Genomic DNA, 19,144 nt, shown 5'->3' with positions numbered 1-19,144 from the left:
CACACCAGATGGTTTGTTACACAAAACCATCTGGGAAATCATTCCTAGAAACTGTTTGGAAAAGGGCAGGCACTTGGTAGGTAATTGGATGAACTATCTGTCTTTGACCAATCAGACCTGAGCTTCCATGGACACTTCTTGCTACTGCCACACCCGTAGCTGCCAGTAGTCCCCTCTAGGATGCTGATTGGCTGCACCACTTTTGGTGCGGACACAAACGGGTAAATTGAATCCTGGTTAGATGGATTCTTACGTGATCTTGCGAATCCATATCGCACTATATATTACAATATTTATTGATCGTCACTGACCATAGAGCCGTCACTGGTTCACTGATCACCGCAGGCCTCTTTGTTGTTATTAATGACAATCGATAATTGGCAATTAGTTGCTCCTCCTGCATCAGCAGATCTGCCCTCTGTGAGAGGCTCACACTACATTTCTCCTCTCTGTGTCCACAAACTAGTGGACACCATCGATTGGCAGCAGGCTGCTGGTGCTACAGTACAGTGAGCATCTATAGCGCTCTCACCTTCTCCTCACTTCACCTTTCTGTCTCACTGTCTGCAGGAGAAACTGTCACTGCTGGGTACATGAGCCCGAGGCTTTCTGCTGGGTGTCATTTCTTAATGTCAAGTTCATTCTTGACGTCGGATTCAGCATGTGTGGACTTTTGAGGGTTCAACATCTTCGCATCGCTTAATGGAACTGGCTGAGTCATGTGTCCTCAGTGTGGTGCTTTGGCTGTGTGAAAGCAGGTGTTGTCTATGGAGGGATCGGTTTCTGTTCAAAGATAGTCTTTGGCATTGGATGAGTCCCTGGTTTTAGAACAGTTTCAGTGTCCCTTCAGCAGCTATTGTCTGGGGACAGGCACTGGGGAAGCTATTTTCACTGACCTCTTACTGACACACTTATACTTGAAGTGTCTTTGGGATTTAGGAAGTCATTGTTTTGCAAGTCTCAAGTCTTTGCACTTGAGTCCCAAGTAAAGACTGACAAGTCCAAAGTCCTGCATTTTGAGTTTGTATATTTTCAAGTCAAAAGACTCAAGTCAACATGAAGTCATGAGTCATTTGTGTTAAAGTTCAAGGGGGGGGGGGATTATCGAGTGTCATCAAATTTGTGACATGAGTCTGACTAACCACTGGTTACTGATGCATTAACGTCTTTTCAACATCTCAACCTGGTGATCAGATTTCAGTCTGTCTCCAATGATTTTTAGTGGGCCCAAGATGCATGCAGTGGCAAATTGCAAATGGGGTCAGAGCAGCATTAGCATTCATTCAGAGTCTGTTTCTGTATTCACTCTCCTTTTTAGCTCCACATCTTGCTCTTTAGCTGCTAAATGCTCCAATTATGTCCACCAGCTAGTCTCTAACTGTCTCTGTCTGCTGTTCGGTGCAGGGTAGGTAGTGTACAGTGGGTTTATCTGAAATTTCTTCACAGAAAAGAGCTGCCTTCACTCACACAGCTGCTCCTCGCTCATTGTAGCAGCTGTGTCTGCCTGTCTGAGACAACCTTCAGTGTTTCTTATCTGTTATCCCTGAAATGAAGTGTAACCAATCAGATAGTGCTGTGGATGGAGTATAGGGTATTTAATTATCTATTATATTATACCATAATTCAGTAGAGTGCAGGATTAGTAGTACACTGTATAATAAATAAAAGTTGAATAGAGAATGAAAATAAGATGAAACAGGAAAGTAAAAGTTGCAGTGCAGTTTAAGATTAATCAAAAGCCTGATTTAAAAGAACTGACAGTTGAAGCGGACCTGCAGTTTTCTGGGAGTTTGTTCCAGATATGTGGCGCATAAAAACTGAAAGCTGCCTTTCCTCATTTCATATTGACTTTGGGGACAGAAAGTGGGCCTGTCTCAGCCAACCTGAGAGGTCCGGGTGGTTCATAATGAAGCACCAGATCAGAAATGTATTTTTGTATTATTGTATTTTAAAATCAACCCTTTGTCAGACAGGAAGTCAGTGTAAAGACCTCAGAAATGGAGGGATGTGATCCACTTTTTTGGTCTTAGTGAGAGCACAAGCAGTGTTCTGATCAGCTGCAGCTGTCTGATCAGTTTTTTAGAGAGACCTGTAAGAGACCTCAAGACAACTGAAGATAAATGTATGGACAACTTTTTTCAAGTCCTGCTGAGACAAAAGGCCTTTAATTCTTGATACATTCTTCAGGTGGTTGTAGGCTGACTGTATAATTATTTTAATTTGTAAATACCAAGATTGCTGGCCTGGTTTGTGATTTCTTGTTTTTTTTGTGAACATTACTGACAGAAGTTGAGCACTGACTTTTAATCTTTTTTCTTTGGCTCCAAAAACAATAACTTCAGTTTGTTTGTATATTAATTTGTGTATCTTATCTGCATAATTATTGTAACATATTTTGCTAGTGGCAGCATGTATTATCATTATAGGTGGCAAAAACACACATTATTTACTCAAGTCGAAATACAGATACTGGTGTAAAAAAGAGGTATAAATATTGTACTGAACAAGTATAAGTACTGATTCAACTTCTTTACTCAAGTAAAAGTTAAGAAGCACAGGTCCTGAAATGTACTAGTAGTATAACAGTAAAAAAGTCTTTTTTTCATCTTGTTATGTCTTTTACGTTGTTTTTGTCTCATGATTGATTGATGACTGGTTATGTCTTTGTCTTGTTATGCATTTCCAATGTTTTTTGTCTTGTTGCTCAAGCTTTTCAGGTTATGTTTTTCTTATTTCATTCATTCATGTTGTTTCCTGTTTTAATTTGAAACTCACATCTCCTCTCCTTTCAGATCACTCACTTCCTGCCTCTGTGTGTTTTCTCTCCCGTTTTGATGGCTTCACCTGATTTTCTGTCCCACCCTGATTAGCCTCACCTGTTCCTTGTTATCCTTCCCCTCACCACAGTATTTAGTGTGTGTCTTGTTTTCTTTCAGTGCCAGTTTGTCTTATCTCCTAGTGTGCCTGTTGTGTGACTCTGCCTTGTCCCTATTGGATTTGTTTGCCTCCACTGGTTGTCCTGTTTACCGAACCCGCCTTTTCACCAATTAAGACTGTGTTATTTTCCCTGAACTGTCTCCAGAGTCGTGCATTTGAGTTCACTGTCACTTGGTTCACCTGTTGCAACAATCTTTTGTAATTTTCATGTTGTTACATTTGTTCTGTGTGACATGCACCGATGGATACATCAAGCAGTCGTCTTTTCTATCTTTTATTGTCCCATCCATTTATTTTGAAATCAGTCTTGATGTTAGGAAGGCAGCAAACAGTGATCCAAAACAGTAATCCATAATTCCCTTCAAAAGCATTAAAAGTAAAGTAATGAGCCTGTTTCAGAAAGTACAGATATTTGTGTTCAAATGTTGGAAGTCAAAGTAAAAAGTTCCCAAAAAAAGAAATACTCAAAGTAAAGATACCTGGAAGATCTGCTTAACTACAGTAACAAAATATTTGTATTAGTTAAGTCCCATCTTTACTACTGTAGACTATAGCTGCTGCATCAGAGCTTAGCACGTTTTTAAGTTTAAAGTCAATTCCGGTCCTCAGGCCGCCTGCCCTGCATGTTTTAGATGTTTCCCTCAAATGATCAGGGCCCCGTTTCCCAGAGCCTTTGTAGCGCTACGTGCGTCGTAAGTTGTATCTTAAGGTCTCCCTTAAGCTTACGGGCTGTTTCCCAGAGTCTCCTTAGCTAAGATATATCTTCTGAAGGTATATCTTAAGAAGGGCGGTCTGAACCACTCGTAAGATGTCTCTTAGTGATGCACTCCATTCATCCTAACAGAGTTTTACCTTTATTAGGCCAAAATTATGCTTTTTAAATGGACAGTTGCAGTATAATTCACATCTAGACTCCTTGCACAAATTATATAATTAGTTTAAAATTAACCTCATGAAAAATAATAATGAATAATGAATATTATGAAAAAAATATTTTTATTTATTCATGTATTTATTTATTTATTTATTTATTTATTTATTTATTCGTTTAATGGAGCTGACTAACTGACGATATGTTTTTTCTGACTAGGCTACAGTCTGTTCCCCACCACTTTATACTGGATATCTGACAGATACTTGACAAATTGATTCGTCTAATGAGGCCGGCTGGAAACTAATCAAGCGGGCATCACCAGCTATATAAGCGACCATGCGCATCGCCTCTGTTTGCTTCATTGTGGACTAGATTATGGCTTTAATACAGCTTATCGTTGCGCTCAGTCAAATGAACCAAAGGCGTCGCTGTCCGCGTAGTCATTTGGTTCATGTCAACCATTTTATAAGGACAAACTTCAGTCCGCTCGATGTCCTCTCAGACAGTGCAATCCTGTCCCAAGTACTGGCTGCCACGTGAGGAGATCCTGAATCTGCTTGCACTTGTGTCCCCGTACATTTAGAGCTACCAAGTGCAACTTCGCTCTCAGCCCAGAGGTACAGCTTCTGGCAGCTTTGTGTTTTTATGCAGTGGGTAGTTTCTTGGAGGTGGTGGATCGGGCTGAGCAAGGCATCCATTTCATGGAGTGTGGAGGCTGTGACCAAGGTCCTTGTGCATCACGCACAAGGGAACATCAAGATTCCAGGGTGGAGAGAGGGCATCATAGAGGCACACCAGAGCTTCCATGTAATGGCTGGCATTCCCCAGGTGATTGGACTGGTGGATGGGACCCTTATCACCATGTCCAACCCGTCCATGGATGACCAGGCCTTCATATTTTCATCCTGCGTAAGGGATACTCCGCCATCAACACCCAAGTGATGATGGACCACAGAGGGCTCTTTGGGGATGTTGTTGCCAAGTGGCCCGGCAGCACGCACAACAGTTAAATCTGGGCCGACTCGGCTGTGGGACAAGATGCTGCCAGAGGAGCGTTCGGCAGAGGTTTTTTCCTCGGGGATAGTGGCTACCCGCTCCGAGGCTACCTGCTGCCATCGTTGTCACACAACATTGCTGTGCGTGCGTGAGCACGTCTTCCTCCGGAGGAGAATGAAGGAGAGGATGACGACGCATAAGATGATGGTGTCAACCCCCCGACCCAAGATCGTGCAGCACTGTACAATGCCGGTTTTCAAATGACAAAACATCATAAACATTTTTGCCTGAAGTTCCTGATTTTTTTCTCCACCACTTTTCCTGTGCAAACGGTCCATGTCCCACAGTCACCAAAGCATCACAATTGCCCTTTATTTCTCCCCACAATAAGCCCACTATCATAAAGTGTGGCACCCAAATTAATTTTTAAAACAATTAGCCAATAAAATATAGGATGGCCAAGACAGGCAAAACTTGCTGTGTGACGGACCTTTCCTTATATGGACATGAGTGAATCTCTTGAGTGCACTTGGTGCGCTTCTGCAGCTCAGGTTTGTCTCTGGGAGACTGCAGACCCCCCATACCCCTTTGTTCCCAATCTCTAAAGTTAAGTTTTAAATAAATGAAAAGTTGCAAAGATGTAATCACATATCAAGTGTTTCCCTTCATTTTAACAGTGAAAAGCTGCATGGTTTTACTGCAACTTCAAAATGTTTATACTACACAAGCAACCTCATTTCTCTCTTCTCAGGTAAAATTATTGTGGCAAGGCTTGTAATATTACAACATCATTTATTTACCTTTATAAGTGATCAATCGATGCGTGCAGCATCAATTAATACACTTTCAGCACTGTGGCGAAGGACAGCTCCAACTTACGATGTACCTTAACAGCTCCTCGTAAGAGCATCAGCTAAGGGACAGTTTGGGAAACACTCACAGGAAAAGAAGTTCCTTTGCTAAGGTATATCTTAGAGACCTTCGTAGAGCGCTAAGATACATCGAAACTGGGAAACGCGGCCCAGGTTGTTTTCAGGCTTCTGCAGAGGCTTGATGACGAGCTGATCATTTGAATCAGGTGTGTTGGAGCAGGGAAACATCTAAAACTTGCAGTGCAGGGGGGCCTGAGGACCGGAATTGAGAAACACTGATTTAACCTAACCCTAACCTATTGCTGATCTGAAAACTGATCCGTGCCTCAACAAGGCACTATGGTTTGTACTATGGTTATATAAATTTACCATAGACAAGTGGAACATTTGTGCATCTCTACATCATAATTTTTCTTGAATACACTTAATGACTGACAGATACTAAAGCATTTGATATATTTACTGTAGAGCAAAGCAACTGTATTGAGTTCTATAGACAAAGTCTGAAGTGTTGAATATTTTATCATTATTTATCATTAGAATGTACTTGATGAAGATGATATCTACAATGTGATTATAATCCTGGGCAGGGGCACTTGAACGTTGGTGCCCAGGGGCACAGTGAAGTTTTAATCTGGCCCTGTGTGTGATTTATCTGCTATCAATAAGAAATGGATGTTCCTCTCCCTCCCTTGTTGGATGAGATAAACCAAATGTCATGCAGCAGACAGAGCAGCCCACGGTGAGCCGGCTGATCCCAGACGATTCCTCCGCTCTTGACATTTTACCAATTCACTGAGTTTTATTCCTGCTTTCATCTTGGGTTCTTCCCCGCACTCCTCTGCCCCTCTCGACCTTCACAGCCTGCTGGGAGCCAGTCTCACAGTGGGAGTTCCACCTGCTCCGTCATTAACACACACACACACACACACACACACACACACACACACACACACACACACACACTAATATTCACTGCAACAACTTACAATGCAGACTCGTGTCTATAATAATATTTTCTTCATGCACTCAAACATCCTATACGGCAGCAATATGTCCAGAGGCAGTAAAAGTACACACATTCTTTATTCAAGAAGAAGTACTGATTTAAAGTCTTCACTCAAGTAAAAGTGAAAAAAGTACAGGCTCTGAAATGTATAAAGTATAAAAGTATAAAAGTAAAAGTTCTCTAAAAGATGTTTCTACCAACTATTTCTGTGCAAAGCTAAATGAACACCTTTCCACCACAGTTGAGTGTCACTTTGTCTCTGTCTTATTGCATCTTTTTTGTCTCATTACCTCTTGTACACTGTTTTCGTCTTATATCTTGTTTGTCTTGTGTCTTTTATGTTGTTGATGTCTTATTAGGCCTTTTGCATATTTTTTTTCTGCCTTGTTTTGCCTTCACGTAATAAAAGACAAAACAAATGCATAGTTTTTGTCTTGTTGCATCTTTTACGCCATCTTCATCTTCTTACGTCTTTGTGTGTCTTGTCACGTTGTTTTGTCTTTTTTAGTGAGTGGTGCGTCCTCCCATTTGTCCCACCTCATAATCACCTAGACAGGAAGTAAACAAGTGTAATCAATCTAGCCTCCTCTTAAAAGGAGTGATAGGCAGCGAGGTTGGAGGTTGCCTTGCTGTTCCTGACCTGGTTACTGCTGTTGAGAAAGGTGAACATCAGACTAAGATATGCTCTTTATTTGGTTTCCATGGAGATGATTCTGTGCATGCTGAGTCAGCAGATTGTTGCTGGCCTCCCTGCAGGAGCTGTTTACAGGCAGACTCATTACACTTGTACAGTACATGTGCAGGTCCAAAGTACGCCTCCCTTCATATTATAATCATAGTTTACATACACATATATATAAAGTCAAGCCCGAAATTATTCATACCCCTGGCAAATTTTGACTTAAAGTTACTTTTATTCAACCAGCAAGTTTTTTTTGGACCGGAAATGACACAGGCTTCTCCCAAAAGATAATAAGACGATGTACAAGAGGCATCATTGTGGAAAAAATTATTTCTCAGCTTTTATTTACATTTGAACAAAAAGTGGCATGTCCAAAATTATTCATACCCTTTGCAAACTGTCACAGTCTATGGGAAAATTCAAAGTTCTGTACCATTCCAAATAGTCCAAGCCGTTCTAAAGCATCCTAATTACCCCGATTCATTGGGAACAGAAGTTTTAATCAACTCAACAGGTGAAAAACAGCAGCTCTCTGCAGTTGGTTTGTGAAGAGTCATGGCTAAGACAAAGGAGCTCACTGAGGACCCGCGGCTGCGCATTGTGGCTGCTCACAAGTCTGGAAAGGGCTATAAGGTCATATCTAAATGTTTTCAAGTTCCAGTGGCAACAGTGCAAAGTATTATTAAAAAATACAACACGTTCTGCACTGTGGAAAATCTCAGAGGACGTGGTCAGAAGCTAAAATTGACACCTGTGCTGGCCAGGAGGATCGTGAGAGAGGTGAAAAAGAATCCAAGGATCTCCAAGGCCATCCTGGTGAATCTGGGCTGTGCTGGTGGCAACATCTCAAGGCAGACCGTCCAACGGACACTGCACACTGCTGGGTTCCATGGACGCAGACCAAAGAGGATGCCATTTCTCCAGATAAGGCACACAAAAGCCCGCTTGGCCTTTGCAAATGCTCATCTGGACAAAGTTTTGTTTGGCCACGATGATGTATCCTTCATTTGGCGTAAAACAGGAGAAGCCTTCCACCCTAAGAACACCATCCCCACTGTCAAAAATGGTGGTGGGAACCTAATACTTTGGGGGTGTTTTTCAGCCAATGGACCACGGAACCTAATCACAGTAAACAGCACCATGAAAAAAGAGCAATACATTAAGATTCTCAACAACAACATCAGACAGTCTGCAGAGAAACTTGGCCTTGGGCACCAGTGGACATTTCAGCATGACCCAAAACACACAGCAAAAGTGGTGAAGAAATGGTTAGCAGACAAAAACATGAACATTTTGCAGTGGCCGAGCCAGAGTCCTGACTTGAATCCAATGGAAAACCTGTGGAGGGAGCTAAAGATCAGGGTGATGGCAAGGAGACCCTCCAACCTGAAAGAGTTGGAGCTCATCGCTAAAGATGAATGGGCAAAAATACCAGTGGAGACATGCAAAAAGCTGGTCAGCAATTATAGGAAGCGTTTGATTGCTGTAAGAACCAATAAAGGCTTTTCTATTAATTATTGAGAACGGTATGAATAATTTTGGACATGCCACTTTTTGTTCAAATGTAAATAAAAGCTGAAAAATAATTTTTTCCACAATGATGCCTCTTGTACATCGTCTTATTATCTTTTGGATAAAAGTAACTTTAAGCAAAATTTGCCAGGGGTATGAATAATTTTGGGCTTGACTGTATATATATATATTATAAGTGGAAACATTTGCTCAAAATAATAAAACATAGAATTAACCAACTGCTGTGCCCTGTGAGGTAAATTTCAGTTCTTGACAAAGGAGTCTGGAGAGATTTAACAGCTTCTCTTTCCCGTTGTATTGACTCGCACTCCAAGCGTCAGAGAGAGCAGAGAGGTTTTGTTGCTCCTGTTTGAGTGGCACAACTGACACACACTTTTTATGATTGGCTTGTGGACTTTTCATAATAAATGCCTGAGCCAAAAAAACTTAAATGACAATAATTTGAATTTGGATATTTATACATAACTGTTGTGGATCTGAGTTTCCAAGGCCTGTATTGTGTCAGTTAGGTCACTCCCACCCCCCATCTCTCTTTCCTTTAACAGTCCTCTAACGGTTCTCAAACCTTTTCTTAATCAGAAGCCAAAACAAGTTCACACCTCATCAGTAATGACATTTCTAAAATGTCCTCAAAACCCTCAAGATCAGCTTTATCTGTCATAGCAACAAAAAAGGGATTACAAAATCTGGATAATTCTGATGTGGATTACAAGTTCTGAAATTCTGGTCCTGGTCTTTGACAAGCCCACCCGTAGTTGCTCTGTGCCCCACCAGTGAGATCGGCCCCAAAGTTTGAGAACACTTTCTGTTTCTTATGCAGTGATGATAGTTGTGTTGTGTCTTCCTGTCTGTCTGGAGATCTAGTCTCCACTACAGGTAAGTGAGAAAATATGTTTTTCATCATTTTGATGAATTAACCCTTTGAAAAAAATAAGCAGCCTCTTCTCAATGTTTCATCAGTCTGTTTCCATCTACAGCATCATTTCTGTGAAAGTCACTTCTAATGTATTTTGTGCTGCACTGCTCAGTATTACTGTCATTAGTCAGAAAAAAAGGACAGGAAGTAGCTGTAATTCAATTTATATTCCTTAAACTGACAGTTTGTTTGTGTTCTCTGTGACAGGAGCTGGATAATGTTTGAATTTTGTTAAATTCCATTCAGCTCTTTCAATACTTACTGTAAGTTACTGTAAAAAAAAACTAAACAAAAAAACAACAACCTTTTTTTTAATTTAAAGAAAAGGTGAATGTTAAATATTGTCTAAACCCATGTTTTACAAATATTCGGTCAACTGAAATTATCCATTTGATTATACTTTTAATTGTAACCTTTAATAAGTGCATTGGTGTGAGTTAGAGATGTATGAAATAAGCCATAAAGGGAGGATATGAAATGACTAATTGGTTATTGTGGTTTTAACAGGGAAAACAAACCCTGAGGCAAATTAAATTGACAATCGGCAGAAAGTGTAAAATGCGAGAAAAAAATCTGGATTATATTCAAAGATAATTAACAAACTGATACTGAAATTTCCTCCCAGTTCACTGTTGATTTTTTCGCCTCCTTTCACGTCGATACTCGAGTTCATTTGGTCTGGACGAAGGGAAAAATCAAACATTTTTGCTTTTAACTTTTTAAAGTTTTCTAGGTGTTTATTGTAGTATAAGCCACAATTTGCCCATTTAAAAAACCAGCAGATTGAATGATGCTGCCACCTTCATCTCTCATCTGTTCCTTAACCAGGTAAGAAATTAGTAGAATAAATAAATTTGATAGACATGAGCTGTTCTTTCTCTGTCCAGTCAGATTGTCTAAGATTGTTTTTTTTAGCTAACTGCGAGTTTAAATGTCTCATGATAGCAAATGTTGATATAGTCATTTACGTTTTGTTTAAACTTGTTTAACAGAAAGCTAAAAAAACAAATTCTACTTTTTAAGTATTTTTCAGTGAATCTTAGCGCGTCCTTTCTCTCTTTCTCCCACATGCAAGGATCCAGCTGATGGCTGAGAAGTTGACTGATCTTTATCTGCTCTGGTACACATTCACTGACCTTCTGTGGTAAATGATTACTTATTGATACACTGTATAGTTAGGATTCTGTGTAATGTAATGTTTGTCTGTGTACACCCAGGGGTCAGGAGAATATTGTGGTTAACACTACAAAAATGACAGATAAAAAACAGACTGAGCCCCTCGGTCCAGTTCCTCCTGGTGTGTATTTTATTTGTGTTTAAGTTTCTAACCCTACTTTACTTGAAACAGAGAAATAATTGTAGAAATTGTAAATGTATAATATCTTCATTATGTTTTCAATTTAGGATGTTTAACAGTCATCTTAAAGATCAGATCTTACAGAAGTGCTCGTGCTGTCCCTGTTTTTGGAGGTGTTTGATTGTAACTTTTAAAAAACAGTTAAAAATGTTCAAATGACTGGCAGGGACTGCCAAACAAAAAACGTAAAATTAAAGTAAAATAATCTAATGCAGGTAAGTGCAAATACAATACGGAACAAAATTATTATTATTAATTAGAATGTCCTTATTCAAATGAAGTGCAAAAATCAATAAATTTAGAGGAAAAAAAATCTATAAAATAAGTGTTTTTCTACAAAACTATTAGTGTTATCACTTTGTTAAAGATGTGTGATTTTTGATTTAAGAAAAATCTGTAAAATAACGGTGTTTCTCTCTGAAACTATTAGTGCTATCACCTTACTGAAGGTGTTTGATTACAATAAAAATGTTAAGAATGGTCAAATGACAGCTGTCAAACAAAAAACATAAAATTAAAATGAAATAGCTTAATACAGATCAGTGCAAAAACAATAAATTTACCAGAAAAATCTGAACAAAATTTGTGCTGTCACTTTATTGAAGGTGTTTGGTTATAATAATAATAATAATAATAATAATAATATATGTATATATATATATATATATATATATATATATATATATATATATATATATATATATATATATATATATATATATATATATATATATATATATATATATATATATGGTGTTTTATGGTAATTATTTAGGATTAAAATATAAAATAACTGTTTCTCTGTAAAACCTTTAATGTAAATTTCTGTAAAAGTATTTGAATTAGGATTTTTTACTGTAATTTTATGGTTTTTGTTTGGCAGCCTCTACTTCCAGTCATTTGACTTTTTTTTTCTTTAACAGTGAGCCTCACATGTTTAATGTGACATGACTTATGTCTTCTGTTGTATTTTACTGTAGGTCAGTAAGCTCGCCTTAGCATAATATCTGATTTATATTTTGATTACTTGCTTATCTTTATCTTAAGGAAAATTGGCCCTGAACACTAAATCAGCTTTCCTTAAGCTACTAGTCATGAGGAACAGCAGTGACATATGATAATTCACAATGAGTGACAGGACATGTCATGTGATTCATTTTTTTCCTACATAAAAATGTGACTTATTTGAGAATAAAATGATGCATTCAATAATGTAGTTTAAGTATTTCAAATACTCTTATACAAGTAAAGTAATTTTCCTGCCCAGCAAAATGCACATTACAAAATACTTCAAAGTAATTAAATACATATTTTGAATACATGTAATTGAAATACTGTCCATCTCTGAATAGAAAGAAAATAGTTCCTACATGAAACTGCTCACAATAAGGTCTGTGGATTATCTTGACTAATCATGTCATGATTTCTGCTGTGTTTACGTTTCTCAAATGTATTTTTTTTGGCACTTTGAGCAACACAAGCTGAGTGTCTGTTAGTTCCATTATATTAGAGAGAAGACAGAAATCTCTACGGCTGATATCTCCAAAACTATCTGGATGGATAAACAGCACTACAGGTGAGAGGAAAATGTGTGTTTCTGATTTTTGGGTTAACTGTCCCTTTAATATAACACTTGATCACCTGAGAATTAAAACCACACCACTGGCTGTATCTTGTAGGACACCCCAGCATCAGCACCATCTAATCTGTGCATTTATTCACCCTTGTGTTCAAACTGAGCTCTGGTTATTGCTGAATGAATCAGTATTGTATTTACAGTCAAACTGATATTAGTGTGAAAACATTCTCTTTACAGCTGAAGATAGAACTCAGCAGGTTCTCCTGTGATGATGAAAAGTTCTAGAACTGATGTCACAGAGAGAGCGGTTCTGAGTGATGTCATCAATCTGTAAGCACTTGGACTCACAACCACCCTCCAGTTAAGGACACATCAACCGAGAGGCCCGGAGAAGAGGACTGGCAACCAACCAGCACTATACGGCTAAGTATCTTTTGTTAACACAATCTACATTATTCATATTTGTTCACATCTGCTGTTTTTTTCTCTTTAATTTCTGTTTCCATAGGAAAAGACATGTCTTCCACGAGAGGCGCCGTTTCACCCTCCAACTCAGACAACAGTCCCTACAGTCTCCCCAGCCAGTACAAGTTCCTGAAAGTCCTGGGAGAGGGGGGCTTTGGATCTGTCCTGAAATGTTTGAAAAAAGACACTCAAGAAACAGTGGCTATAAAGATCCCCATATACACCGAAATCAAGAAAGAGGTAGGACACTGTTTGATGTTCACAGCTCTAACAGACACTTTATAGTCAAAGGTACAGTAAGTGCCAACTATTTAGTCAATTGTATTTAGCAAGTACAAGTGCAAAAACATAATTTCCTTCAGTTAGTGCCATTAAATAATACATTAAAAGGTACAGATATCGACAGATGAAACACCTGTCACGATAGTGAAGTTTCATATTGGTCGATATCAGTAATTATTGATCATATAGGTTGTGACTGACAACATGTTGTGTACTGCAAAGGGTTGAAGTGGCCAAGGTGTATAAAATAAGTTTGGGCGATACGGATAAAATCACATATGATCATTTTTTTTCAACAAATACAAAACAGATACAGAATATTAAGACTAGGGTTGCAAGTTTTTTGCATTTTCCTCAACTCATAGTTGAAAATGCTAACAACCATTTAATTATTAATAATTAATAGAATACGTAACATGTTTTCAAGTAAGTAAAGACAAATAACAGCTTGAACAGTCAGCAAGTTTAGAAAATGAGATCACTTCACTGTAATGCAGCCTTGAAAAAAACAGGAAATGGCAACACTTATTCCATGTCACGATATCTAGTTTCATTTCACAATACAAGATAATATCAATATATTTCCCAGCCCAAATATTGTGATTATTTGTACAAAACTGCAGTTACCTGTAGTGAGTTTGTTGCTTCATACATGTGAACATCTGAACTATCTGTGAACAACTAATCATGTCAAACTTGTCATGTGTCTCCAGGCTACCCTGTTAAAAAGGTTCATGCGCCACAATTTCGACCAACACAATATAGTCAAGTTTTTGGATTCTTTCGACACGGAATTTGGAAAAGCGCTGGTGTTCGAGGAACTGGATATCAGCTTGGCTGCACACTTAATAAAGAGCCGGTGTAGACCTATGAAGCTGAGAGACATCAGAAGCATCATCCGACAGGTATGGATACAGCACCATCACACACAAAGCAAATTACTGAACAGTCAGCTTTAATGCCCAAATTCACAACAGCCTTCTAACTGTCATTGACGCTTCATGTAGCCGACATATTATAATAAAAGAAATCCTCCTGGCTGATTAGACTTGGTATTATTAGCTAATCTTGACTTTAAAAATACTGCACAATCCTTTTTATTTCTGATTTCTCCAGGGAAAAAACACTCTTCTCACCTGCTGCCCACTTCCACTTTGTTCATTTTTACTGTGACTGTACCTGTGAATCTATATAAATATATTTTTACAGAACTCAGGAGGTGCAGGACTTTGCTGTGAACTGTGGCTCAGTCTCTGAACTGTATCACTGATCTTGTATTTGCAGACTGCTACAGCTTTGGATGCACTGAAGAGCTTGGGGGTGATCCACGCTGATATAAAACCAGACAACATAATGCTGGTGGACCGACAGAGAAGACCTTTAGAAGTCAAGCTGATAGACTTTGGCTTGGCCCTGCCCACACGTAAAGTCAGACAAGGCATGACGTTACAAATAGAAGAGTTAAGGTAAGTTATATAGACACCCTGATTATTATTATTACACTGGAGTGACTTGGTAGTTTGACAGTTTTATCATAAAAAGTAGCTGAGTGCTCGCTTCCCTCAATGAGCTAACTGGTATTTTTCATCTTTATAAAATGTCATGTACACATTCTGTGTTATGCTTTTCTTTCACATTCAGGGCCCCAGAAATTGTTTTAGGACTACCGTTTGACGAAGGTGTTGACATGTGGTCCCTGGGCTGTGTGATGGCTGTTATGGTCACCGGCGATGTGCTGTTCTCAGCAAACACTGAATATGAATTAGTAAGTCATCTACTTAATTCCACTCTGATTCTAAGAGACTGAGTGCCGCACTTCTTTTAGCCTGCTAGCCTGACGGCTTTAGCTCGCAGCTTAAGTTAGAGCAGACGTGCACGCTCATTTGTCAGTTTCTTGCAGTTTTTTCCTTGTGTTTTTGGTTTTCTTTTGCCGTCCCTTCTGCATGATGAGAAATCTAAAGCCTGACAAACCTGCATCACAAGGTTATCGGTGCTAAGTTGTGTTCAGACAGCGGCTGTTCAGAAGAGGGGGTTAGTTAGCAGTCAGTCAGTTCAGAGGGGAAAAGTGCAGAAGAAAACAGGGAGGGGAGAAAAAAGACGGCCGTGGAGCTTTGTTCAAACAGAATTTACTTTCAGGATGACAGAAAGAGGTCCTGTGAATTGTGCACGTTAGCGATGATGGGAGTTATTAGCATTAGCATCTTTAGGAAAAGAGAAAAGTGCTCCTGTTGCATACATTCAACATTTGGTTCTGTGTTTTATCTCCAGCTGCAGCGCTTTGTTCACCTCCTGGGTCAGCCAGCGGACCACCTTCTTAATGACGGGATGTATACAAAGCGTTATTTCACCAGGACTGAGACCGACGGCTGGAGGTTTAAGGTACCACAGTGAACCTTTTCTGACTTTTCCACAACATTTTTTCATCTTTACCACTCTCTCTATGTAACAGGGATGTAACAATATCAAAAGATTTTCAGTGTGATAAAACCACAATACAAAGTCCGTGATGGAATAACAAATAACAAATCAGATGTGTATTTTTTGTGTGCATAAAGTTTTTTTTCCTTGTAAATGAATGTACCTCTGCTTTTCTTCTTCTGTGCAAAAAAATGGCATGAATTATGTTTGGAAATGAACCTGTCCAATTCTGGATTTTGGGATTCTGACATTGTGGAATCTAAAAAAATTTCAGAAATCAATACATTGGCTGATTTTCTTACTATGCATCCAAAATTACGTCTGGACACTGAAACAATAAACTTTCACTGGTATTTTTAATAATTTAATTAAATTAAATCAATTAAATAACTATTAAAAACACAAATAGAACAACCTGAATTAAGAAAAATGATCAAAAATACATAAAATTTGGCCTATAAAGCTAAATAACACTAAAATAAAAAATAATCTGCTTTATGTTCTGTAAAGTAAATATCACACAATGTATGCACTGATACCGACATGGACGATACAGCTGTTCCAGGCCAATATGCAACCAATATTATTGGCTGAATGATTTATCTGTCCGGCTTTAGGGGCCTTAAATTATTCATGTCAGTCCTTTTATAAAATCAAATCAAAATAATAAAAGAAAATAATTAACCATGTCATGATATACAGTATATCGTCACAGTCTGGTACAGTATTGAGACATTTTATTACTGTGATATGGTGATATTTGATATCGTTACATCCCTACTAGTTAAGATTAAACATGTTTACATTTCTCAGCATTTAAAAGTTAGTAAGTTTGTTTTATTAAGAAGAACATTCATACAAACACACTGAACCTTCTTTCAGACACCTCAGAATTATTGGGGAGTAGAGACTGAAGACATGTGCTTAGGACTCTCATCTCTGGACAATCTGAAAAAAGTAAGTGAAGTAACATTTACTGTGATTGGCTGTCTCCGTGAATCATGAGGATGACTTGGCTGATGGTGGATTTGAACATTGTTTCCTTAACTAGAGACGCAACAAAACGGAGAATTTGGAGTGGGAGCATTGTATCGAGCTCCTGAAGGCCATGCTGACAATAGATCCCACACAGAGGATCACTCCCCGTGAAGTCCTCGATCATCCATTCATGTGAGTGCTTTTGGTAGAGTTCTGAGCAAAAACAGTCTACTGCTTTGATCAGTTTCCTGTCCTGTTTCCTGGACACTGGTGTAACAGTGAGAGCTTGTCTTTTGGTAGCACTCTGAGCACAGGTGACATTAGGTGAGATTATTCTCTCCGACCGTAAAACCTGTGGCTTTTCTTTGAAGATGTCAAGACAAATATAGGAATATTACACATCCTGTGTGTGTGTGTGTGTGTGTTTAGATCGTGGACTGAAGTGGACTCTTTGTCTTTTGCCACAACTGAGGACACGCCGTCACTGGAATCTCTCGCGGGGGAGTATTCAGACAGGTGAGATGAGCTCTTCTGCTCATGACACTCATTTCTCTGATTGGTTGTAGATCTTTGAATCCAGAAGCATTTTGGCCTGCATGTGTTGGTAACTGAAAATCAGCTGAGAGATTCCAGACTCACTCACGTTTGTGAGGCGACGCTGGGCTCAACAATAACAGGAATAATATTCTGACAGTTTGTGTGTCTGTGTTTAGTCTTCTGTCTCAAGAGGATGAGATGTCAGGATGCTCAAGCTGGACAGAGGAGGACTTTGACGGCCGGCCTCATGCTGCTGCTTCACATGACGACAACACCACCAGCATCCAATCAGACAACAGCAGAACATCATCAGCGAGGAATGATGAACTGTGGCGGTCCCGAGTCCTGCCACGACTTATGTCCTTAGGTCAGCCTACCCAAATTGAGGACGCGGTCCAATCAGACAGTCAACACAGGTGAGATGACCTCCTCTGATCATGACCTTCATTTTACACACAGAAGAAGAAACGGTTCATTTCAGTTGGACCTGGAGCAGAGAGTGTGTTGGGAATAACATGTTACTAAGTAACACATTACTACTGTTTGCAGTACCTAGAAGTGTATCTAGTTACTTTTCAGATTCATAACACTGTTATAATTACTGAAATTTAAAAGGGCCTATTACTTGTTACTTTAGATTTGAGGTCACATGTAGTTGATCTGATGGATTGTAGGTCATGTTTCGTTGCTGCAAATGTTTGTAAGACACGTAGTTGGTCTGATTGGTTGTAAGTCATGTTTTGTCGCCCTGGGCCCCGTTTCCCAGAGCCTTCGTAGCACTACGTACGTCTTAAGTTGTATCTTAAGGTCTTCCTTAAGCTTACGGGCTGTTTCCCAGAGTTGAGAAACAGCCCAGGAGACCTTAAAATACAACTTAAAACGTACGTAGTGCTACGAAGGCTCTGGGAAACGGGGCCCTGATTGGTTGCAGGTCACTCATTCTAACGCTGTGTGTGTTTGTGTGTTTAGCTTCCATGTGATCAACATATCAAGAAGTGGATTATGGACATCTTCAAGTGAGGACTCTGACTGTGAGCCTCCTGCCACCACCCCAGAAGACAAAGACACCACCACCACCCAGACAGACGACCACAGCCCAGCACCCGCAACCACACCATCACGTGTGATCTGTGTCCGACCTGCTGCACCTGAGAACACGTGGGATAATGTGGGGAGTACAGACAGGTGAGATGACCTCCTCTCATTTTACACACAGAAGAAGAAACGGTTCATTTCAGTTGGACCTGGAGCAGATTTGAGAGAGTGTTTACCTCTGAGCAGTGTTGGATTGTTGCATTGAATAATGCATTACTAAGTAAAGTATTAATGTAACTCCATTACTTTTTGCAGTAACCAGAAGTGTATCTGAAAGGGCCCATTACTTGTTACTTTAGATTTGAGGTCACATGTAGTTGATCTGATGGATTGTAGGTTATGTTTCATTGCTGCAAATGTTTGTAAGACACGTAGTTGGTCTGATTGGTTGTAAGTCATGTTTTGTCGCCCTGGGCCCCGTTTCCCAGAGCCTTGGTAGCACTACGTGCGTTGTAAGTTGTATTTTAAGGTCTCCTGGGCTGTTTCTCAACTCTGGGAAACAGCCCGTAAGCTTAAGGAAGATCTTAAGATACAACTTAAAGGCTCTTGAACTTGAAGGCTCTGGGAAACGGGGCCCTGATTGGTTGCAGGTCACTCATTCTAACACTGTGTGT

The 19,144-nt window shown here is 39.4% G+C and overlaps 1 protein-coding gene and 2 long non-coding RNA genes across 3 annotated transcripts; all 3 read left to right on the top strand.

The window, feature by feature from the left end:
- The first annotated feature begins 10,867 nt into the window (after positions 1–10,867).
- LOC146333354 (uncharacterized) lies at positions 10,868–13,281 on the top strand. The gene is made up of 3 exons (XR_014771328.1): positions 10,868–10,963; positions 12,673–12,752; positions 12,993–13,281. It is a non-coding gene; the product is annotated as an uncharacterized LOC146333354 (long non-coding RNA).
- A 955-nt stretch (positions 13,282–14,236) lies between these two features.
- LOC146333353 (homeodomain-interacting protein kinase 1-like) lies at positions 14,237–15,309 on the top strand. The gene is made up of 3 exons (XM_084725554.1): positions 14,237–14,407; positions 14,787–14,968; positions 15,144–15,309. Exons 1-3 carry the CDS (start codon positions 14,237–14,239, stop codon positions 15,307–15,309), a joined length of 519 nt encoding a protein of 172 aa, XP_084581680.1.
- A 461-nt stretch (positions 15,310–15,770) lies between these two features.
- LOC146333352 (uncharacterized) lies at positions 15,771–17,346 on the top strand. Its single transcript, XR_014771327.1, has 4 exons — positions 15,771–15,881; positions 16,803–16,877; positions 16,972–17,090; positions 17,328–17,346. It is a non-coding gene; the product is annotated as an uncharacterized LOC146333352 (long non-coding RNA).
- The last annotated feature ends 1,798 nt before the right edge of the window (positions 17,347–19,144 follow it).

The sequence above is a fragment of the Lutjanus erythropterus genome, chromosome 1 (genome assembly GCF_056507025.1).
Source record: "Lutjanus erythropterus isolate fLutEry1 chromosome 1, fLutEry1.hap2, whole genome shotgun sequence".
Classification (NCBI taxonomy): Eukaryota; Metazoa; Chordata; class Actinopteri; order Lutjaniformes; family Lutjanidae; genus Lutjanus; species Lutjanus erythropterus.
The sequence above is the reverse complement of the archived record's forward strand: the minus strand, read 5'-3'. Positions and strand labels throughout refer to the sequence as shown.

Coding starts and splice junctions, on each gene's coding strand:
- LOC146333353 (XM_084725554.1), top strand. CDS start 14,237: ATGCGCCACAATTTCGACCAACACAATATAGTCAAGTTTTTGGATTCT. Junction 14,408..14,786: donor TCAGAAGCATCATCCGACAG/GTATGGATACAG, acceptor TTGTATTTGCAG/ACTGCTACAGCTTTGGATGC. Junction 14,969..15,143: donor TTACAAATAGAAGAGTTAAG/GTAAGTTATATA, acceptor TTTCACATTCAG/GGCCCCAGAAATTGTTTTAG.